The sequence below is a fragment of the Pygoscelis adeliae genome, unplaced genomic scaffold (assembly GCF_000699105.1).
Source record: "Pygoscelis adeliae isolate BGI_AS28 unplaced genomic scaffold, ASM69910v1 Scaffold13, whole genome shotgun sequence".
NCBI lineage: Eukaryota > Metazoa > Chordata > Aves > Sphenisciformes > Spheniscidae > Pygoscelis > Pygoscelis adeliae.
The window spans coordinates 3,887,535-3,910,347 of record NW_008824499.1 but is presented as its reverse complement, the minus strand read 5'-3'; the positions used below and the strand labels follow the sequence as shown (position 1 = coordinate 3,910,347).

At 39.7% G+C, this 22,813-nt stretch overlaps 1 protein-coding gene across 1 annotated transcript in view; it reads left to right on the top strand.

Moving 5' to 3' along the window:
• The window catches only part of ASB7 (ankyrin repeat and SOCS box containing 7), a 28,722-nt gene extending 22,336 nt beyond the window's left edge, over positions 1-6,386 (top strand). Inside the window, exon 5 of the mRNA XM_009321469.1 lies at positions 4,827-6,386. Within this exon, the coding sequence (XP_009319744.1) occupies positions 4,827-4,966 (140 nt within the window). The 3' untranslated portion in view covers positions 4,967-6,386. The remainder of the gene's footprint in view (positions 1-4,826) is intronic.
• Positions 6,387-22,813: the final 16,427 nt, after the last annotated feature.

Below are 22,813 nucleotides of genomic sequence, written 5' to 3'. Positions count from 1 at the left end.
TTTTACGTTTCTTTTGTAGCAAAAAAGAAACTACCAAATGGTTTCTTGCTACTGTTTTCAGCCTTTCACAATTCCCAGGGGGGCAGAGGCTCAGTTTGAGAAATACCACTTACCACTGTAAGGTTTTTGCTAGAGAAATGTATTAATATTGCAGAGAAAACTGTGGGTGGCTTCTGAAATATGTCACTGATGTTATTTTTCATTTTTTAACTTCTTCAGAAACTGCCTATCCACTTCAAACCAATGACACTGATTGTTTTCTTTTAAAAGTGGAGTTTTTTTAGTAGGTAGAACAATACATCAGAGAGGATCTTCTTGCAGCCTACAAGCGTATTAGTTACTCCTAAGTTTTCTCTTGGGTAACGGAACAGGTCAGTTAATGAGTTTTGCTTTGCGCAGGTGCTCTTGTATCTTTGGTGGAAGAAACTGGTAGCGATTCCCCCTTTCCACCTTTACAACACTTTTGCTTAAAACTGGGTGAGAATCCCTAAAAATCAGTGTTGTCAGAGGTACTAGGTCTAATATTACACCTTAATGATCCTTAAATATAGACCTATTAGATGAGTTAGTGTTTTATATCCTGGGGAGCACGGTCTGCATAGGAAAAACGGGCAGGCACAGGTCTAAATGCATAAGCTGCGGAGCAGTTGTAACAGTGACATACAGTTCTTTGTATAGATAGTAAATCCTAAATGTAAGTTTTGTCTGTCTCTGGGATAGAACAGCAAACTCCCGGACAGAATAACAGAAGAATCTTGAAACTGCAAAAAGGAAAGGAATGGAAATTCAGGATTAATTGTAAGAATTTCTTGCTGTTAAAGCATGCATTTTTTCCCTTGCTGTATCAGAGAAGGCCAATCTATTAATAATAATAATTTAAAAGGCTTATTTCATTCTTTAAGTAAAATAATTATTGATTATTTAAGGGGGGAAAAAAGCTCAGGAACTTACTTTGTTAGCAGTTGAATAACTGAGTTAGGCAAATGTTTAAATTTTATACATACTGAAGTCTGCTGCCTCTAGAAAGAAAAAGAATCAAAAAGCAATTCCTCTTTATTTTATTACCCTATGTTTTACATTTCTTCTGTTTGGAAGAAACTTTTCTGTCATGTTTGGGAAACTGTACACAAGAAGTGCGTTGGTGGGGACTTCTGCTTTCCATTACAGCACATAGCATGAGCTGTGGAAGACAAAAGATGAACTATACATCTCTTTCCTGTAATTAATACTTCTAATTTATTTTATTATCTCTATAAAGCTTGCAAAATAAATTGACTGAAGTATCTAACTTGTTCTGGTGAACACGCTGGCAAACCTTCAGCTCTACAACAGTGGCAGGTGTTTGCTGCCCTGATGGTGACTTGGGTTGTGTAACAGCCGAACAATAACCCTGCTGCTCCGGAACAACAGCACTGCCATCATCAAGGTGTCCCTTTGAGACCGGATCGGGGATGTGTTGGGGTTTTTTTTTTAAGGTGTTCAGTAGTTTTATGTCACTGTTTTGCATGATAGTGGTAATTAGGTCAATCTTACCTTTTATGTTTGTGGGGTTTTTTTGTTTCTTTCTTTTTTAATTCTCTTTCTTTCTAGCTTATTTGCCTAAATAACTTTCCAAACTTGTGATGCAGGATATAACCAAAGTTGCTACTTCCTAATCGTTTTTAAACAGAACTTTATTCATCATTTAACTTGTCTTACTTTGCCAAATTACTAATAACATTTTTCATTTGCCAAACCAAGGTTCACTGACATCGTCTGTAATCCTTTATTTTTTTTTTTCTTTTTCATTCAGATGCAACCAAGAATGAGTAAGTGTTCTAGACACCGTTTCTAATAAACCACAAGTGCATTAATAACCCTGGAATTTGCAAGGCGTGACCTAAGACACTAACAGCCACTAGATGTAGCAACTGGTGCTTAACACTGGAAATGTCCATTGTTAACACATTCCCAGGAAATATTTTTAGACTTATCAGGGGAAAATGTCATACATTTGATAATCGGGTCTTTTTGAATTAACTGATGACCAATTTCTTCTGGGTATTTTAAGTTGTCTGTTCCATTTTGTTCTCAAAAAACCCATAGGATGTTAATTAAAAGGCATTCATTTCTGAAACCAGAAATCAGTGTCTCATAGCTGTATTATTGTGTCCTCTACTACAGAAAATACACATATAGATCTGTAGTCCTCTCTACCCTCTAACGCTGCTGTTTGCAGTTAACCTTTGAAAAGATGCATCCTTTCTGAACCCTGTTTGCATTCACATTTAAAGCATTAGAATGATTTCTTTATCACTGTAAAGATTCCTCTGCTTGGTTTCTTACCAGAAGTAACTTTTCTTTCCCTGAAGCTCAAGCATTGAGCTGTTGTCCGATCTGTATAAATTCATTCCTTCAGGTGGGGGGTGGGGGAAATTGCTAGGAAGAAACCACCAGTGGACAAAGTAACTAATGATCTGTTTTCTAAGTCATGGCTGAAGGATATTAATTAAAAATAAATTGACATTTAGATACTCTGGTGATAAGTATAATAAAAGTATTTTAAACTTATATGAAGGAAACTCAAATTTTCATGTTCTTTAATTTCAAATCTGATTTCTTTAAAAACAGACTGAGACTATTTTCATGCGTTACTTCCGCTAGCTTACCTCAGATAATTTTAGTGCTTAAGATAAATCCCAGTGTATACCTGTCTGTCAGCCCATTTCTATAGAAGAACCCATGCAGGGGGAGAAAAGGAGGAACTCGCTATAAAGGGTAACTGAAACCATGTACAAAATGCCCAGAGTAGAAAACAGGAAATAGTTTCATAATCTCTTTACTCTGTGCTTACCAGGAAAGTCTAATAAACTCATAATGTCAATGTCTATTTAGCTGATAGAAGGTTTGTTGCTGAACTAGGAGGAGGAGGATGGAAGAAGGGACGGGCTCCGGAGCCAGCTCTGGGGCTGGCTCGGGTGAGAAAAACCCTCCCGTCTCCTCCGAACAGGTTTGTCCCTGGTGAGCTGACAGCATCCTACTGTCCACCGTAAAGCCTGCCCACGTTGAGCCCCGTACAGAAGGCATTTCCTCTTTCAAAAATGTCCTGCTTAACTGGTGGCAGCTCAGGAAAGCTAATTGGAAACGTCTATCTAAGTTATTTAAAGTCGCTTTTGTTGTTTTGTACTGCTTTTTAAAGAAATGATTGATTCAAGCAGTCGGCTCAATAAAATTATCATGCCATTCTTTGCAAAAGCAAGCACTGTCCTTCACCATTAACAATTATACAGATAATAAGACTGCAGTAAGTTGCTCTGTTGGCAATAGATTATCTTGATACCGGCATAAGCACCTACATTGTTCGTGGTGCCAAGTATTTTGACTCAGACAGCCATTGGGTGCCATAACTGTGTAAGCCTTTTTTTTTTTTTCTTTTTTTTAGGCCATGACACAGTTAAGTCGATGATCAAAATATTGACTAGCACACCCTCAATGTGTTATTGGGATAATTTAAAAACAGATATAGCAGAATGAGGAAAAAGAACAAAGGCAGGCAGCTAGTTTGGTCAGAGGTTCGGAGTGGTTCCCATGGTGGGAGGTTATTAAATAGAGTCTTCAGCTTTGGAAAGAGGTACCACGCATGAGTGGAGGACAGAGATTAATATAAAGGTATGTAAAATCATGACTGGCGTGAGAACAATTATTCGTTATTTTTTTTGTAACTCAAAGAATGGTAGGCATGCAATGAAGTGATCAGGAAGCAGATCTAAAATAAATACAAGCACTTTGTAGTTTTCCAGCCAACGCCTAATTATATTGTGAAATTTGTTGCCACAGGATGTTTTGGATACTGAAAGTATAAATGGGTTCAAAAAACATTAGATGGATTTACAAAGGGCAGGCCATTCACGGCTATTAAAGACATAGATCTGTGGGCAATCTCTGGTTCAGGAAGGCCCAAAGGCACTGGTGCTGAAAGCTAGAAGGGTATGTTGGGACAGGATTTCTCAATGGCTGTTGTTCTGCTCTTTCTTTCTTTCTTTCTTCCTTGGGATCCATTGCTGGGTACTTTCAGATACAAGGCTAGATTAATCTTATGTTATATTGCATGGGGGACCGTTTTTCAAGGTGTTTGACTTTTAACAGTTTCCTGTTTAGAATGAGTTTGAAAAGGAACCGGTTATTTTGGAAAATCCTTGCCAGAAATTCTGAAGTTCATGTGATGTCAGTAAAGCTTTTCCTCTGTGGACAGTGGTTAACGCATATTTTCATCTCTTTCTGTTTGATGAGGTTGTGGCTGCATCCAAAGTCTAAAGGCTTCGTCTTTTCATTAGAAGGGAAAAAAAATCTTTGACTCTGCCATGCAATCCTTGAATAACTTCTATAAACCCTCACTCTCTAAGGAGACTGCCTAGTCCTGTTACAGTTGAACATAGAAGTTTTTGTCTTAACGTTTGAAAAGAAGTGAGGCTGAGGGGGTTTTTTCCTTAGGTGTTACAAAGACAAAAAAATCCACAAAAAGTTAAATGGAGGAGTTATGCTGTTCTACAGTGCTTAAGCATATATTGCCACCTCGTGGGAATCCTCACACGGATAATGTCACTTTACACTGGCATCAGTAAAACTATGTACATGTAAAAATATTTTTAGGATTCATCCCTCGATTTCATTGAATCATTGTTCATTAGAAAGGTATTAACTTCCACCCTTTTTTCTCTTGTAATTTTTCCCTTCCCTCTGCCTCTTAGAAAAAAGCAAACATCTGTGATTTTACTGAGTAAATGATCTCTTAAAGTGTGTTTAAAATGTGATCATTTTACTTTTATGTGTTCCTTTTGTCTTTTCAGGACAGCCCAGAAACTTGCAAGATCTATGCCGAATTAAAATCCGTCAGTGTATAGGCCTTCAAAACCTAAAACTACTTGATGAACTACCCATTGCCAAGGTCATGAAAGACTACTTAAAACACAAATTTGATGATATCTGATATCCATGAAGAGAAGAACTCTGAGCAAGATTAGTTATATTCCAGATACTGAAGAGGCTTGTTGCCTTGCACAAAGTATATCCTATGCAAATTCTGATTTTTCTGTGAAGTCAGAAGGCAGGTATACACTTCCTTGGGTTTTTTATACCACATGCTAGAAGGTCTTAATTTTTGGTTTCTTGGTCCAAGTTTACAAGGTCCAAGCTTTCTATACAATATTACATTTTAAAAATTGCTGTTGGTTTTTTGTTTTGTTTGTTTTCACATTAAGTGTGCAGACTTGCAGTGGAGATGGAAGGTAGCCTCTCAAGGGAAGTGGTTGGTTTGAATTGGCATGCTGAGCAATCATTCAAGAAAATAAACTTCAGAAGTCAAGGCACCAGTCCTGCAAAAGGATACCGATAGAAAGACCTTCAGAGCCCTGTTGTCTGTTGGGACTCTCGTCTCTGCCAGGGTGTATGTTTTTGCAGGATAGAGGGAAGAGTTGGTAATCAACATGTTCTAGGGTACTGTATGAATATCATTTGGAAATTAAAGAAAAAATGCAGTTACCCTATTTGATTTGAGGGTCTATACATTGGCTCTTTTCATATTATTCTTTTCCTAATTACTGTAGTTGGGATGCCCATAAAATTCAGGCCCTCTTCTTTCCTGACATTCCCTGTTAAATGGGCGGCTGTTTGTAAGTCTATTTTTAACAGTGACTACACTACAAAGAGGCATAGCCTGTGTATTTTTTACATTAACTTAAGAGTAAAGAAATTTAGATTTTTTTGAAGCCAATGTATTCTGTTTCTCATACAGTGCCTCCTGTGCAATAATCTTTCTGATGTATTTTCCCTTTATGTGTGATTTCCCCCCCCCACTATTCCTCATTTAGTCTCAGTGCATTATTTGTGAGAATAGGAACTGCTGCCTCGCTGTAGTGTTGACGTGACATTACTAAAGTGATGTGGCAGTTGCTGTTCGTTATTACTCCCTGAATTTCATGAATGTATAACCTGCTTTATTTCACTTTCAGTTGAAATTTTATCTACGAGTTCTCAGCCAAATTGTGTCCACTTAAAAAAAAAAAAAAAGAAGAAATTGGCCAAACCCTTTTATTTTAAAGGCAGTGATGGATTTTTTTTTGGTTGCTCTGAAATTCAGTTTGTTTCAGGTTAGAGAGTGGGAAGTGCACATAAGTTAAGATGCATTTTATACGTGCGCTAACAAGAAAAGCCCCATTCATATTGAAAGTTTAAATTTTACAAACATTAAGTGGTTTCCAGTTAATCTGAAAGCAGCAACTGAAAGGAGTACTGAAATTCGGCTACTGAATGTGTTTTTCATACTAGGCATTAAAAAGATCTGTTAAAGAGTTTTGTTTCTGATCATAAAAAAAAAAAGTTCTGGTTATCAAAAAAAGATTGGGCCAAAATGTGCAGTTGTTTCACTCTCTTTATTTTGAAGGGATTACCGAGTCATCATAAGGTTCTTGCCAGTGTCCTCTACTTTTGTTTTGCCATTCTACCGGCTCCGGCAGAGCCTCTTTAATATCAGGAGTGCTTTTGTACCAGTTATACCAATGGAAGCGGGAAGATGAAAGGAACGGTGGTGGCTTTTAAGTTTAACACTCTGACTTTAAAAATATTTAATATTAAAAATACAAAAAGCAAGGTTAAGCAGGTATACTCATATTATATTTAACTGTGCTAGTTCCTTTTAATATCTTATAACCCTGGACTGCAGTTCCTTGAGCACGAACCTTATCACTGATAATGGATGCACCGGAACTATGGCAAGCAAGGAGGATTATCTCTCCCTATTGTGCCTGGCATTGCATCAGGTTTCCGAACAATAAGTGATTTTGGAGATTCATGGCTCAGAGGATTGGTAATGGGATGTTGAACCTCTTTATCCCCAATTTGTATGGGTTCAAGTCCAGCCTGCTTGAGCAGTGACCAAAAGTTCATGCCCCAGCAGCCTGAGGGAGCAAGTATGTCCAACCGTAACACCACGCAGTCCGTGCGGTGGTCACCTCTAGGCAGTAGAGCTTTATAGTGCTTCCTCCAGGTTGTGTGTAATGGTGGTGGCATTGTAGCAGGGACAACCTGAGAGAGTGGGTGGGGTGTGCACGTGAGCTCGTGTGCGTGATGGTGTCCGTGGGCTCCTAGTGAAGCACGAACGATCAGCTGTTACGATCTTTAAGCTCTGCAGTACTGAGGCAGGACAGACGTTAAGAATTGGCTGGCAGGTTTTAAGCATGAATCTTCAGTTTTGTGACATGAGATCAGAACCTTAAAATTGCTTCCTTTTTTTTAAAAAATACTTAGTATTGTTCACTACGTTTGTAAGTTGGTCTAAACCAATGTCCTTCCCCACTGAATTTTTACAGTAATATTTTTTAAGGTAATCTAGAGTATATTTTAGTTGCAATCTATATTAAGGCAAATTATTTGTTCTGTCTGTTGCTGTGACTGAAGAAAATTATGGAAGACTTTGGTAACAAGAATGCTATTTAATGAAGAAATGTGTAATTCCATTATTTATTGTTTGAGGTTTGTTTTTTGGTTATTTCTTTTAAGTAACTGACATCTAAAGGGAACACAGATACATTTCAGGCCAGTAAAAAGGCTTTCTTTTAAATTCACTTTCACCCTATCCTCTCTCCCCTTCCCAAGGTGGAGGGAAGCCCTCGCCCTTTCTTACAATGCTAAGCCATTTCTTGTAGCTTGTTTCTCTGGCCTTGATTCAGCAAAGCACTGCAGCACATGTGTGTCTGTGAACCTACTGACTGTCCCGTTCACTATCTTAAGTTATACACGTGCTCGAGTGCAAGTGAAGTATGATTATTCATTGTTAATCCTACCCAAATTTCAATAATGGGGAATCTGGTCTTTTTTTATTATTTTAAATATTGTGCACAAATACTTTGAAGAACAAACTGAACTTTGTTTTTCATTTGGACTAGAATGTGGAAGGAGAAGTGCATAATATAGACTTGTTATGTAGCCTAGTTCCATTACCTTAAAATTCACAGCTGAACACTTTTAATAAACCTTAAAAAATTGGCAAATACACCAAAGAATCAATATGAGTAAAAGACTCTGATCATTAACAAACTGCAAACCTCATCCTTTAAAACAAAGCAGAAAGGTTTTGTAAATATTTATGTTTATAAATGTACAGCAGAGTAAGAGTGTTTTTTAGATTATTTAATTACCATATTTCTAAACTATTTACACTATAGACAATACTTGTTAATTTGAAAAGCTCTTGAGTGGTTTTTTTTGTTTGTTTTGGGGTTTTGGTGTGGTTTTGTGTTTTGGGTTTTTTTTTTTTTTTGGGGTTTTGGTTGGGTTTTTTTTTTTGGGTTTTTTTTTTTTTTTTTTTAATTCATTATCACTCATGCTTGGAATAACTCTGGCTTCCTCAGGATAGCGTGGAAAATTCAGTTTTCTGGCTCTAGTTGGCAATCATAGGAGAACACATCTGGACAAACTCATCGGATAAATACCCAGAGGCAAAAGAGAATATGTAGCGTGTTTACCAGGGTGAACCTGGGCTTAGATGAAAAAAATTTGGATCCTAACTTTCTCACTTAAATCTGTCAAGAGCCCTCAATGACCTTGTGACAAGAGCAACTTGCAACCTGCCCACAGATCTAGCTTCCATGCAACACTGTTACCAATATTATAATGTATTTTGTTCTTCCTTTGCAATGTAAGTTTTTGCTTTGGGTCAATTTGAATTTAAAAAAAAAGAAAAAAGTTAAACCTGGTTAAAACCTTTTTTTGGTTTATGTTTTGTTTATTTCTAATGTAATGTTTTAATAACATAATACCACTTTACACATTTTCTCTCAATGTTTGTCTGTCTCTTCTACTCCTTTTCCCTTCTCTGGTGCACATGATTCTGGTAATGCGGTTGCTACTCAAATTTGCCCCTGCAAATAGGAGTTCAGATGTCTCATGAATTGAAACGTGATTTTTACCATTAAATATGAGCATAAAACTTGGTCTAGAGCTGGACTTCAAAAGAGGGAACAAACTGGTCTTATAGCTATGAGTAGTTGGGTTTTCCCTGCTCAGATTCCAGTGCAGCCACTTCAGGGTTTTCGGAAAGGTTCACCTTTCCTCCTCAAGTTCGTGTACTGACTGAGATACAAAAATGGACCAAACAGAGGTCATATTTTGCAGTTGAATCTGTTTGGTGTCCATTTACTACAATTTACTATTTCAATAAAAGTTGAATAAGGGGCATGTATATGAATATTCCTGGCACGCAAATGGGAACTGGAAGCATTTGGTTTCAGTCATGAGAGTAATGTACAACCAAAAGTTGCAGTAAGGTTTTGGACCCTAAAAATTTGGAGAGAAAGGGGACTAGATTTAAAGACGTTACTGCTAAAGGGTAGTAAGGGAAAAAAAATTGTTTTCCATTGCTTGGTGGCAGACTATACAAACATCACCGGGAGTACATATGCTGTACAACCAACAGTTGTGTTTAGAACTGTTGATGATGGCTACTAACAGACTGGCCAGACTTTGACTGGTATATTTACTGAATACTGTGTTGAAGACTTTGTTCCTGTTTATGTATCATATTTCCTGTTCGAGTGTTCACTTGTTAAGTTTAAAACAATTAATGACTAATGTTACTACTTAAAAAAACCTGATTTACAAGCTGTTGACAAATGACGTGTTTAGACTATACAATCTTTCCATATGTTGGTATAAGTGTGCGATAAGGAAGCGTACTTATTTTATATGGCAAAACACTTTTTTTACCATAGTGCATAACAAAATTTTTGTACCTTTGAAAGCAAAAGTAATGGAACTGATGAAAACGAGCAAAGAACGGGCTCTGCCATGTCTTTCCTCAAACAGCCTGGACAGAAGCATTTAAATTCTCTTTGCTCTAGTCTCTCCCCTCTGCTTTGGGGCTACCACCATCTCAAAGATTTTATACTGGTTTTTGAAACTGGAATAGTATTGAAAGGCCAAAGTTTGTTCTTCTCCTATATCACTGGCATATTGAATCTCTTCTGTAGGATTCTACTTCTTGACTTATGTTATTAGCCAAAGTAAAGCTCAACATGTGATTTAATCCCATGACAATAAGAAACAAACCAGATATATACATTGCTTTATGAAACCATGCTACCAGGAATTCCTCAGCCAGTGCATTCCCCAGGGATCCACAATGTGCAGCTGGAACAGCGAAAAGTTGGGATCGAAAGCTGCGTTGACTTTTATTGGGAAATCTCCAGCTGTCTAGTGAAGAAATCAGAACTCCAGCTGTTTCCTCCACATCTGGGGTCTCTAGTGCTGCTGACTGCTGTTTGTGAGGTCCCAGGTAAGTTTTGAGTGCTGTTAAGGCTTGTCTTCGTGTTTGCAAGAAGGATGTTTGACACATCTACAGAGGGTGCTTGTAAAGGGTCTGAAAGCATTTCTATGCCTTCTCTAAATTTGCCAGGTTTTTCTGTATAGTGGAGTTTGTGTAGTCTTATAGCAAGTGTGTTTGAGAGTGATGGGTGCTACAGAGAGTGAGTATTTCCCAGACTTTGCTTGATCTGCTGCAGTGTTTTGCAGACCCCTCAGCATCCATGAAATTTTCCTAAAAGGTCTAGGAAAGGTGAATGAAAAGCAAGCTTATAGGCAGTAGGTTATACAAGGGTAAATGTTTTTTAAGAGAAAATTTTAAGTCTGTGAACAACTAATGTACAGCAAACAGCATCTATTTTCTGTTAAAGACCATAAAATTGGCCATAACTCTTCTGTTTTGACTTGCAAAAATAGAGTTTATGTGCAGTCTTAGTACTATCCAAATATATCAGAAGATCATCTCCTCCTGTTCTGTCACAAGTAACTAAGAGTTAATGGAAGTATTACACTAAATTCTGTCCTCATTTCTGACTTACACCATTGTAACTCCACTGAAGGTGGTGGTTACTCAACATTTAATCTAGTGTGAAAGAGCAAATAATTGATTTGGATGGCCAGCTTGCAGTCCTGCTCCTTGCTTTATGGCCTAATGAGGAGAGTGTTTTTGGAAAGGATTTGCAAAACGCTTTGGGAAGGAGCGCTAAGAGAGATTCTGTAGTTGGGACCAAATTTATAAGCAACCAGTAGACAATTTTTTTTCCCCCTAAAAACATGGCCTGTTTTCATAGAGTTGCTTAAATGCTTTGATATCTAGTCCTGAGATTGTGAGAGACACTTCAGTTTGTCCATTTTGTATCTTGAGAAACTTAACACATCTGCTTATTCTCTAATACAGCAGATTAAAGTAGATCTGCAATGAAATGTAAACTCATTTTATTTTAAAGGCTTAATTTTAAAGCCATTACAGATTAAATTTTATATACGTCAGTGTAACAGCAGGTTCTTCTGTTCTTTGCTGAACACATGCTTGCTCGCAGCCAGTAGTACATCTGCATTCACAATGTATTTAAAATACTAGGTTGCGAATTTGAGTAGCATCTTGTTGGCCGAAACAGTTAGAGCTGCCCTTGTCACTGATATGACTAAGCCTAAAGTGAGGCTCGGAAAAGTTACATGTCCATGTCCTGTTCAGCTACGAGCCAATTCTGTGTGGATTTTAGGTTCTCATCTGTTACTACCTGACTATAGCATTTGCATGGGATGATAGAAATTTAGATTCAGCTTCAGCTGGTGCTTGATTTTTAAACCTCAGAGAGTGCCCAGCTGCAGGACATGGGTTGTTGAAATGTGACTTCCATGCTATGCCTGTCTCAAGGAACTCAACTTGAGGTCCATCCCCTAGCTATCTGGGTATTGCTCATCTCATAATGGGTTTTAATATAGCTGTTAGGAAGCAAAACCAAATAATTTTTAGACAGCAGTCAGTCTGAAAATAAAGTGACCGGGATGTTTGGTAGGAAGATGAAGTTGAGATGTGGGATTGCGTGTGAGAGAGCGCAGAAAATGTGGCTTTTGATCTTACAGAAATGTTTGGTATGTGGGTTGTTGGGCTCAGAAGTTTGAATGTCCTTAATATAAAATAATCTGCATGAGTATTTGAGTCTGTTTCTTTTCTACTTTGTGTGAGCTGTTTAATGGTTAGTGAGCCAGAAAAAAATCACTGTTTTCTGATGGTTCAGGCACCTTCCTGATGAGTGGAAGACTTGAATTAACGTTCCCACTCTGAACCAGGCAAAGCAATTAAGGATGGGGATTTGCGCTCGCATTCCCACCTTTTAGTGCTGTGATTACAGGTTTGTAAAATTGTGCCACAGAGAGAGAGCGTAACAGAACTGTTACACAATCTGTGAGGTTGACCCTGAAAAGTCATTCAAAGCAGGTACCCAGCTGGATGGAGCTCATCCTTATGTCTCTTGCATGTGTGAACAAGCGACTGACGCTCTTGGGGTTTTTTTGTCCCTACTTATCTGTAACGTACCTGGCAAAAATGATTCAGACCTCTTCTGGTTCCCTGAGCACCTTACCTCGAGCTCTGGTGATGTTTCTATTTATGGGCACCCGCCTGCTTCCAGCTCTAGCTTTTGATATCAGTGCTGACCTTTTCTTCCTCTTCACAACCTGTTCTCCACACCAGGTCACTGAGGAGGGCAGGGAATGAGACCTTCCTTGCTCTGAAGGAGACCGCCCTAGCAGGTGGATTGAATGGTGGGATTTCAGGCGTCATGTAGCGGTGGCACTCGCCAGTCCCAAATCTAGTGCTTGGCAGTGCTCAGAACGACCGAGGAATGGATGGAGTGATCTCTGCAGGCATCTGAAAGAGGGAAGGAGTCTGGGTGAAGCGTATGGAATGATATTTAGGCTGAGTCCGAAAAGAATGAATACGTACTTATTTGTGTAAGTAGGGTGGGCAGCTGAGCTGGCATCTAGGAGCATGGACCTAAGATTGTGTGGTTAGAAAAAAGTGATGCCGTGAAAGCGGATACAAAGCAAATGTTAACTGAGATGTATAGAGCAGGATTGAGAAGGGGAGGTAGGATATTGTCTGAAATATATTTACTGTTGTGATTTCAAAATGTCTGGCAGCCTACACCTCCTGCTCTTCCGTCAGAGGAACATGCCATTGCCACAACTTTGGGATATTGTGGATGTAGTGTGTCAGTCTTAATGCTGTCCCCTCTGTCCTTTGCCTGTCTCAGGGGCATTAGTTTCCTACTGTGTCAGCCTCTTCTGCACCGTTTCCTCACCGTATGAAGGCAGAGTAGCTTGAAAGGGAAAGGTGGTGAGGAAGAGGAGACTGGGGGTGGTAATTAAGGTGGCAGTGATAATTGTAACGTGTGCCTTGAGCCGGTGGTTGGGGGGAAAGATCACACCTTTCGTTGTAGCGTAGCTGAGTTTGCTATTGATCTGTTGTGAATCTAAGTGAAAAATCTAATGTGGTGCTAGTTTTTGTGATATTGCTCAGGACTCCTATATGCTTTGTTTTTATTTTATCTTAATCTGCTTGCTTGGCTAAAGAATCAATACTCTTCTTTTTATAAAACCAAAATATCTTACCCTGCATTTTCATTTACTTCAGTTCCAGTGTTTCATCCCAGATCACCAATTTACCTTGTGGTGGTGTTTTAAGACTCAAAAACGCTTAGCAAACTTCTTTCTCATCATAACCAGTTACTATTTTAACGGATCAAGCTGACTAAGGGCACAACAAAATCTTATAGTGACATATCTGCATTATTAATACTATATCCTGTAACTCTGCTTTTAATTTGTTCGTGTCCAAGTAAATTAAATTAAGTGGCTTTCTTTAAGAGTCTCATCAGTTATTATCAACCAATATCAGAAAACACTTTAAACAATTGCAAATAAGTCTTCTTTGAAAGATGATCCAGATACGGGCAATTTCAATCTTATCTGGTAAATAGCTTCAGATGACCTCTGCTGCTAATTGAGTCTTGTGTTTTGTGTTTTCTTCTTCCCAAGCTTGGGTACAACACTGATTATTTTTCCCCTCAAGACATTTTGTCAAAGTTTTTGAAATCTACCATTTTGAGCAAAGAAAAGCTTTGCTGAACTTGAATTGCTTTCGCAATTCTTTGGCCTTCCCTCTGTCTTGGTAAGAGAACAACTTTTAATGAGAGCAGACCCCTTGTTTTAAAGGGCATTTTTAATGGCCCCTACATTTTGCCCAGATGTTCAATGTCTTATCTAGTACTTTGTCAATTTGTAGTTATCTTGTTAATAAAGTGGCTTTTTGTCAGATACATGTAGTATAACAGTTACTAGTTATGTTCGTATATACAGCTGAACTTGCTGGCGTTGAGTATTTCCTGTGCTTCATAAATACTTATATAATCTGTTGTGCAGGCTCAGCTGTTCTTAATTCTAATGTGATTCATATTGTGCTTAGAAATCTGACATTCTTGACTTGTCAGAAATATTAATATATGTTAGTGCCATATCTATTGAAAATTGACATGTTTTTTGCAGTGCTTTAATTTTCACTTCTTTATATTGCAGCATTCCATATTGAGCAACACGGCATTGTTTGCTTTTAAATTTCCCTCTCTCCTTCAGTCCTGAGAAACCAGAAATATTAGATTATATCTTTCTCTTGGCTTGCATAGTTTTCACTTGCAGTGAATTATGCCATGCAAAACCGTATCCCTCCAGTGAGAATTTGGTTGTCGTTGTTACGAGCTACATCTGGACTGTATAATACTTTGTACTTTACACTACAAAGACTCTTTGCCCATGGCTCAGAGTCAGAAACCGTACCTCGCCAGCAAGTAGGAATAGCTCTTTCCTCTAGCAAAAGTGCCATGCTTATCCTCCTCAGGCTTTTCTGCTGTGGACAGAGCTGTTGTACAGACAAGAATGCTGCTCTAAAGCTCCAAAGGTGGTATGACCTTGACTCGTAATAGACAGCCAAAAGTGTTACGGGAATGTTGAGCTCCATGTGGACAGGTCCCCTTTCTTCAATGGGTCTGGGGGAGACCAGAACGAAAATTCAGACTTCCATCTACTTGAGCCAAATAATCTATCCTGATAACTGGATGAAAGTTTATCTTCAGGAAAGAAGTTTGAATACACCTTTAAGGTCCATATCATGGCAAATCAAAAGCCTTTACTGTTCAACCACTTCTGTGTTTAATTACCCTACCGCAGAGGAGCTGAAGCTTTTGTTTCCAGGTTGAGTCTTTCTGATTTCAGCTGGGAAGTAATAAATGTTGCTGTCTCTCTGTGCAGTCTTTCATCTTGCTGATGATACCATTTTCTTGTATAGTCATGGGGGTAGTGAATGATCACTATTCAGACTTCCTCCTTAAAATGAGACTTAAAGAGTTTGTGTCTCTTACTCCCCACATTGTTTTTGTTGCTGTCATCTCTTATGCCATGCTCCTTATCAAATATTTGCATGGTATAGACTCACCAGTTCTTTACTGAGGCTGTTTGATTCTGACAAGGCACTATACAACCAAACCTTCTTTGGAGGATTCTCTTGTTTGTGAAGTAATGAAGACGCAAGGCCACTTGGTTGCCCAGAGAAGAACACTAAAAATGTGTGGTCTTTGGGTTTGGTGTTTGGGTTTCTTCCCCCTTCCCCCAGCCTATCTGCTAGGTCAAGAGAACATCAAGCATTCCAAGCAAAAGCGCCCCTGTAGGCAGAAACCTTGGAGATTGCTCCAATTGCTCATATATAATTTTTTTCCTTGCATAAGAGCCACACTCAGAGCTGGTGCTGGAAGAAACACTCTTGTTGAAGCATAAAGCTGTACTGATCTTGAATTGAAATAGCATTTAAGTGCTATCTTTTTCTGTCCATGCAGAAGAAAATGCACAGCTTGTTTTTTGAAGCCTCATCTCTCGTTTCCTGTCCTTATCCATGTCCTCTCCCATTTCTTTTTCCCAAATATATTATAGCACCAGCAAAGTCAACTATTCTGTGACGAAAAAATCTACTTTGAATTGAAATCCTAAATATCTGTTTTGTATACTATTAAGAAACTTGTTTTTATTATAGAGTGTAAATGAAGTCCAGATATGCTCCACAGCTTGCTGTTGATATCTGTGTAGTGTGATCTCTTGTAAAGACAGGAGATGAGCTGACGCTCAGTCAAGTTCCCTTGACTCATCTGTCTTACCAGAACATACCACAGCATAGATAGGTCATGTTTTTTAAGTAGCATTTATTCTCAAAGTAGCTAGTCACAGCTGCCTTTTATTCCTGCAGTGTACAGATGTGAGGTTACAGTACAGTTCTTCCCCCCAGAATGATGTATTGCTATCGTGACCTTGACTTCTCTTATGGAGGTTCATGGCCATAAAAATCACTTTGTTCAAGGGCACTGGCTGTAACAAATAAGCTTAGCTAAACCATCACTTTTTCACTTTTACTGATTTCACTCTTCTGCTTTATGACAGAGGTTAATACAGAGAATTAGATTTCAGTGACATTGTTTAAACCTCTTTATCCTTGTCTAATTAAACTGAATACTTTAAAGATGATTCATATTGCTTGACACCCTTGCATCTAAATACTCTTTCTTTTAGATGGAAAGTAAAGGAAATGTGCAGACTAGAAATTCAAATCAGCCTTTCTTTCAGTTATTGAGAGAGGGCGGTTCTTGTTTTTAAACTTTCACTAGAAAGCACTATACTTTTCCAATACCTGGTGTGATGATAGGTAGCTCCCAGATGGGCAGGTTCCCAGAAAATGTGTCTCAAAGGGAAGAGTTCAAAAGCTGTCAAGGTAACCCCAGTTTCAGTGCAGAGCAGCATGGTTACCTGTTGCAGAGTGGCACCAATGAGTTTTGGAGGTTGTGACTTCACCCGAGCTGCATGCCTATTGGCATGTTGGTAGGACCCAGGACTAGGTACAACCTTCCCTCTACCCCACCACCCATCTCCCCATGCATCCAACTTTCTGGTCTTGGGAGCTACGGTGTACCCTAGTGAGGAAGTTTATGGGAGGGGGGAGCAGGACTGTTTGCTCTGTGTAATGTTCCTCCCACCATAGGACAGCTGTGGTCTTGTGGCAGATTATTTCAGGTTTTGTCAGCTCAGTCAACAAGGAGACACTGAAATGAAAGTTTTCTGCCTTCTAATGAATACTTCTTCCTCAGCTACCAGGAAGTAGTTGGTTTTGCATAACGTTTTGTGTACTGTCCCTTCCAGAAGGCGTGGTGTGAGTAACAAAGGCAGGGTTGAAAGATACTACGGTTTTCCTTCCTCCTCATTGCAGGACTTAATGATATAAAGAGCACAGTATTTCATTCATGTTTGCTGTTTCTGCTTGTGGGTTTTTCACAATACTGTGGTCAGGACGATGACAAGATAAAGGATGACTAGTGTAGATCTGCTCCCTCTTTTAGAATAGCAATAACCCCCTTTTCTGATTATATTTCCTCTCCCCTCCCTTGGAAAAGTTGACTCAGGAATCCATCACAAAGGAAATAAGTTCATTTGAATTTCTATTGAACCTTGAAAAGCTGCTTTTATAAAGTCCTATTTGGAGGCTTTCAACAGTGGCCCTTTGACAAGAGCACAAGGCAAAACTGAAACTCCCAGTCCAAATACTCCAGTGTCAGTGGCTTGCCCTTGGCTCTTGCACCGTATCACAGATGGAAAATGAGACCATTACTCATTCTTGGGGGTATACTCTGTGATCCGAGTCCTCGATAGCTGTAATAGTAAGAATCTCTACCATACAAGGAAAAATTACTGTTAGCCAATTGAAAAAAATGCCAGCAGAAATCTGCTTTATTTGGAGGTGAGAGAAGAAGGAACTGTCTGAATGCAATGACTTATTTTCCAGTGCCTTTGCAAAATTTCTGATGTTCTTCTAAGTAAGAATTTGTACATTCAGCTTTCATTTTTGATAGCGTGTTGAGTGGTGATCATATGTACTCGGAAGAAAGACTCCTTTTTTTCTTTTTTTTTCTTTTTTTTTTTTTCCTTTGAGACAGCATAACTCGGAAGAACAAAAGTCTCCAACACATACAGAGATGAAAATGTGTCTGTTCTCAGTCCCATGCTGCATATGTTTCAGGAGCAAAATGGTTGTTCTCTGTTCTCAGCACGACATGAAAGGTGTGCGGTGCTGAAAACAACAGCAGCAGTTTTATAGCTGTGTTAGGAATATAGAATAGGTGTGCCTGAGTGAATAAAACTGTCATTGATTACATCATTGGGCTTTTTATGCCAAAAGAAGCTATGGTTGCCCTTGTCAAAAGTTAACATTTAAGCTACCATCAGATTTGCAAGCATTGTTCTGAATTCAGTGTAAACCACAGACATGTGGTCTTGCTCCAAAGAGGCTAAGATGGTCTACGCTCAGTGAGCAGAACTTCTTCTTACTGTGCAAGCAAAGAGAAGTTGTTGAGCAAAGATACTGGTTCCTTCAGCTGAAAAAAATCTTTGTTTTCCTTAATGTAAGGCTTTAAATCCAGCCCGATTTTTTTTTTCCTAAGTCGCTCAGTAAGATACACAGAAAGCCCCCGTCAGTGTGTGTGGAGGGAAGCCTCTTCACGGTGCAGGGTTTGCATGTGCGCAGCCTGGCGAGCGTTTGAGCCCCGCTTTCTTCTTCACCCTTCCCATCCAAAACCAAATATTTCCTCTGAAGGCTAGAATGGAAAAGCTGTTTCTGCATTTTTCATCTTCTATAGAGTAATTGGAAGTCTCTAGATGGTTAAAAAATATCAGTGTATTAAACTGAGTCCTACTTGTTAAGCAATAATTAAGAGGGAGATGAGATTAGGAGTAGGCTCAGGCAGTGCTTACTGGTGGAGGAGTGATTTGGTGCAGAAGACGACAACTGGCGCATTGTAGTTTTAGTTGGGCAAGATATACTTTTTAAATAAATAACCTTTCCCTGGTTAACTGATACTGAGCTGCTTATTTCAGTGCTGGTGTTTGTGTGCTGCTGTCACAGAGGATGGGCTGCCCAACTTTGCAGTCCCTGTATGCTTTATGGATTGCACAGGTTATCCAAACTTTGTTCTCCATAACTCATTCTGCTGACCTATAGCTGATACCAACAGTTTTTCTTCAGGTAATACAACTTGGGACGATATGGCAGGTCTTTATTTTGTCCTTTTTGATTGGTTGTCTTGTCTTAAAAGAAGTTTTAAAGGGCAACCTAATGTGGCTATGTCTACCTGGTTTTGGGCATGAGTTATTGAGGTCTGAGACCCGATTTCCAACAGCAAGGTGATTCTCTGAAGTTCGGAAAAATCATCTCGGAGTTCAGGCTGTCAAGTTATTTTAGTAAATCAAGTTTCTGTACACTGGGGCTAACTATGTTTTTAAAAGACATTTTTAGTAGTAGAGAAATAATGTCATATGTGACAGGTCTGTTTTATGTAACACTTGGTTATGTGTTTCTAGTATTTAAACAGTTCTCAAAATAACAGGTGGCAATAGGAAGGCAAATAATGGGAGTAAAATGAGGCCACAACTTGAGAAATACTTTTTTGTTATATCAACATTGGAGTTTATTTCTCAAGGGTTAAAATCTGACAAGTAACTTCAGTACTTGTCCCGAATTATATACCAGTCTGCATCCATGAAACTCAGCACTCGGTCTCTGTAGCTGGTTTATCTGGCCAAAAACCTGACGTTTCTACTATTGAAAATACTTCTTTCATTAAAAATACAGGGAGTGGGGGAGATTTTGCAGATAATCTTTAGACAAGGTCACTTTTGGCATTTTCTTGAGCGAGTTGTTTTTGCAGCTCTCATACCATCAAATAGAACGAGGAGCCCCGTTGAGGCCTGGGAACCGGTGCTAGCCTGCTGCTGGCAGCTGCCCGCACGGTCCTCGCTCGTGCCGGGTACGGGGCACGGTGTCAGTTGGCCCTGCCATGGCTGTTCCTTTCTCATGGCTCCCCCACAAAGGCTGACCCCGAATTCTGTAGACTAAACAGAAGACGTGTAATGGCTGTTAGGGTCAGGAAGGACAAGAAACGAATGGGTTCAGACTGCAAGTATTTTACTGTATGTAGCTTGCTAGTTTGTGCTTGAGGATGAAAATGTGCATGCCTAATGAGACTCTTTAAAGATGTATCATCTCTATAATGAAGCATACTCTGAATTAGCAGTCAGTTTTAATTTGAACATTTGCATTCTGAATTCTGCCTTCTGGCTCCTGTAACTCAGGGCCATGAATTTACAACGGTTGCTTGACTCCTGAGGGTTTTCCCCTCAGACCACCATTTCTTACTGAGGGTTTCTAACACTTTTTTTGAATACTGGCACGGTGGTTAATGGATTGTTCCCTGCCAGAGTTCACTTCAGGCAGTTATTTGCATCCACTCTTTTTATAATAACAGAATTAAAGGGTGTGTTAAAAAGACTTATGAGTAGCAAATGAAGCAATAAGCAAGCAAATAGCATTTGTATGCAAATGCTGCAAGTGCTTTGTCATGTTCTGGGATCTGTCAGCTACCTCCATGCTTCCAAAACTTCATCCCCATCAGTTCTCTGTACTGAGGCTTTATGCCAAAGCCTGGTGAAGTCAGTGGGTCTTCCCATTGCCACTGATGGGATTCTGACTTGGGTCTGAGACAGGAGAGAAGCAAGATGTTACCAGCCACTCTGATTTCTCCAGGAGCTTCACTGTATTAGAAAGGCTTTTTCTGTGTTGTGAATAAAACCAACTCACAAGAGCCAAAGAATAGTCCAGTTTTGGAAACTCTTGCATTGTCGTCTGCATCAGCCGCTGTCTTGATCTAGTGACCTCAGGAGCTGAAAACATTGAGCCTGTACTGCCTGCGTGAAAGAGCCAGCCACTCTAGCTGGAACTGGAAGAGATTAACAGTTTTGTAGCTTATGGGAAAAAAAAAAAAAAAGAGGACAGGAAGCATGTTGACCAGTGCGTCAAAGCTCAGTTTCCTTGTGTAGAGTATATGAATCTGTTTGGTTCACAGTGAAGTTATCCCTTGAGTTTGCAGAGTAGGTGATTTCCATCCTTCTGCCCCATCCCTCAGGGCTGCAGTGTCTGGTGTAAGCTGTGAGAGCCTTGGGTAATCCCTCCGTTCCTCAGCTGAGACAGGCTGGAGAGCTTCCAAACTATGTCCCATCAGTGCCGTTACCTTTTTATTACTAGGAATCACAAGGTGCTGTAGTGCCGGGGGGAATGAGCGAAATCTGTGTTGGTTTTATATGGCTTTTGAGTTGTTCAAATGACTCTAATAAGCTGTTTTGTATTATAGGATAGGCAGATCAATATCTCAAGAGATCTCCTAAGTTTGGCTCTTTTTCCTTGAGCTTGATAAGCAGGAAGGATAGTCCCTAATGGGAGGAGAGGGAGAGAAGGAGCAAGGAGACATGTGGCATGTGCAACCTGGAAAACTTGTCTATGAGCTTGAGTTGACTCTATCTAGGGAGGGAAGCTGATGCTAACAGCTCTGCATGAGATAACAAATTATATTTGAGCATGTGTTTTCTGTATTCATTACAATGTGTCATGGGGGGTGGAGAAACAGGATGTATAGTGTGCGCTTATTTCTGGAGCCTCAGGAGAGCTACCCAGATGTTGAAAAGAAGTAAGGAAGAGTTGGAGATAAAGGAGGAAGACCTCCAGGGTGGGACTGTAAAAGCTGATCCAGAATAGGAGTCATTATGTTTTGCTCACAGTCACACCAGCTGGCTTCAAGTGGCAGGGGAGCTTTCCAGATAAGCTGTGGACAGTAGGAGCATAAATAAGGAATTTGTTCCAAAAGGGTGAAATAAAAAACTGAAGGTTGCAATACACCCATAAATAATTATTTAAACAAGCTCTCCTTAAAACAGCTGCTGGGTAGATTGTCCTAATGTGAGCCTTAGGTGTGGTGTGAAATATGGTGATAGTCTGCTATTTGTTGATAGTTGTTGTGCAGTCATCTTAAACAGAACGTTTAAGGAAACGCTCTTGTAATCGCATTGCCATGTGTAGCTGTGCGCTGGAGATGTTTCTGATCCATGCGGTTAGCTGTCAGGGGCTGCATTAGTGACTGATGTAACTTCGTATGCTTGATCACTGTGTGCTCCCAGCATATGGTTTTGAATGAATTATCGCATCAAAGGAGACTTTCCTCCTGTCCTGCACAGCCTCTCTGGAAGGATGGCAGTGGGGTAGATGCAGCAGCCCCCGTTGACCCAATTCGGTTGCCTGGTGACGCTTCTGTTTTTCTCACTGCTCCAGTGATGTTTTGCTGTATTTTAATTTAGTCTCTGATCCTGCTAAAGCCGGAGTTCAGGATCTCTTCCGCTGGCTGAGCACGCAGTGCTTTCTTGCCCTAATCAAAGGGCATGCTTTTTCTCTACACACACATTTTTGCGGGGGGGGGAAACCCCCACAAATTAAAAAAAACTTACAGGCTTCCTCACTATTCCCTGTCATTTTCTGTATTTGCAAGAATCCAGATGCTGCTGCTATTACTGGGTAAGGAAAGCCCAGAATACTTGTCTGTCTTGTGAGTAATACCGCAGTTTAGTTGTCCTGAATTTAGTATGCATAAACTCTAGTTAGTTAGTTATTCCCAAAAAAACATAACCCTGTGAGATAAGAAGTTAGAAACCCATTTCCTGCTCTCCCTGATCTGTTCCCGTGCCCTTGCCTTTCTCACAACTGGATTTTCAGAAGCAAGTTGTGCCTTTGCAAAGCCCTCCTTGGCAGAAACTTCTCAGATGGCATCAGCCCTGCAGAGAGTTTGCATACTGGAAAATGCCTGTGACTTGTATCAGCTACTCACTGTCCAGGCCATGGTGGGGTGAAAAAGTGAGCTTTGCAAAATGCACAGTCACTAAGAGACATCTGCTAAGTGTGTTACAGGCTTTTCATTGCATCTCCCAGGTCTCTTGCTGGAGAAGCACTGAACCATGTTTGGTGCGGTATGGTCACAGTCACCATCTTCTGAGCATTTAGGCAAGGCAAGAT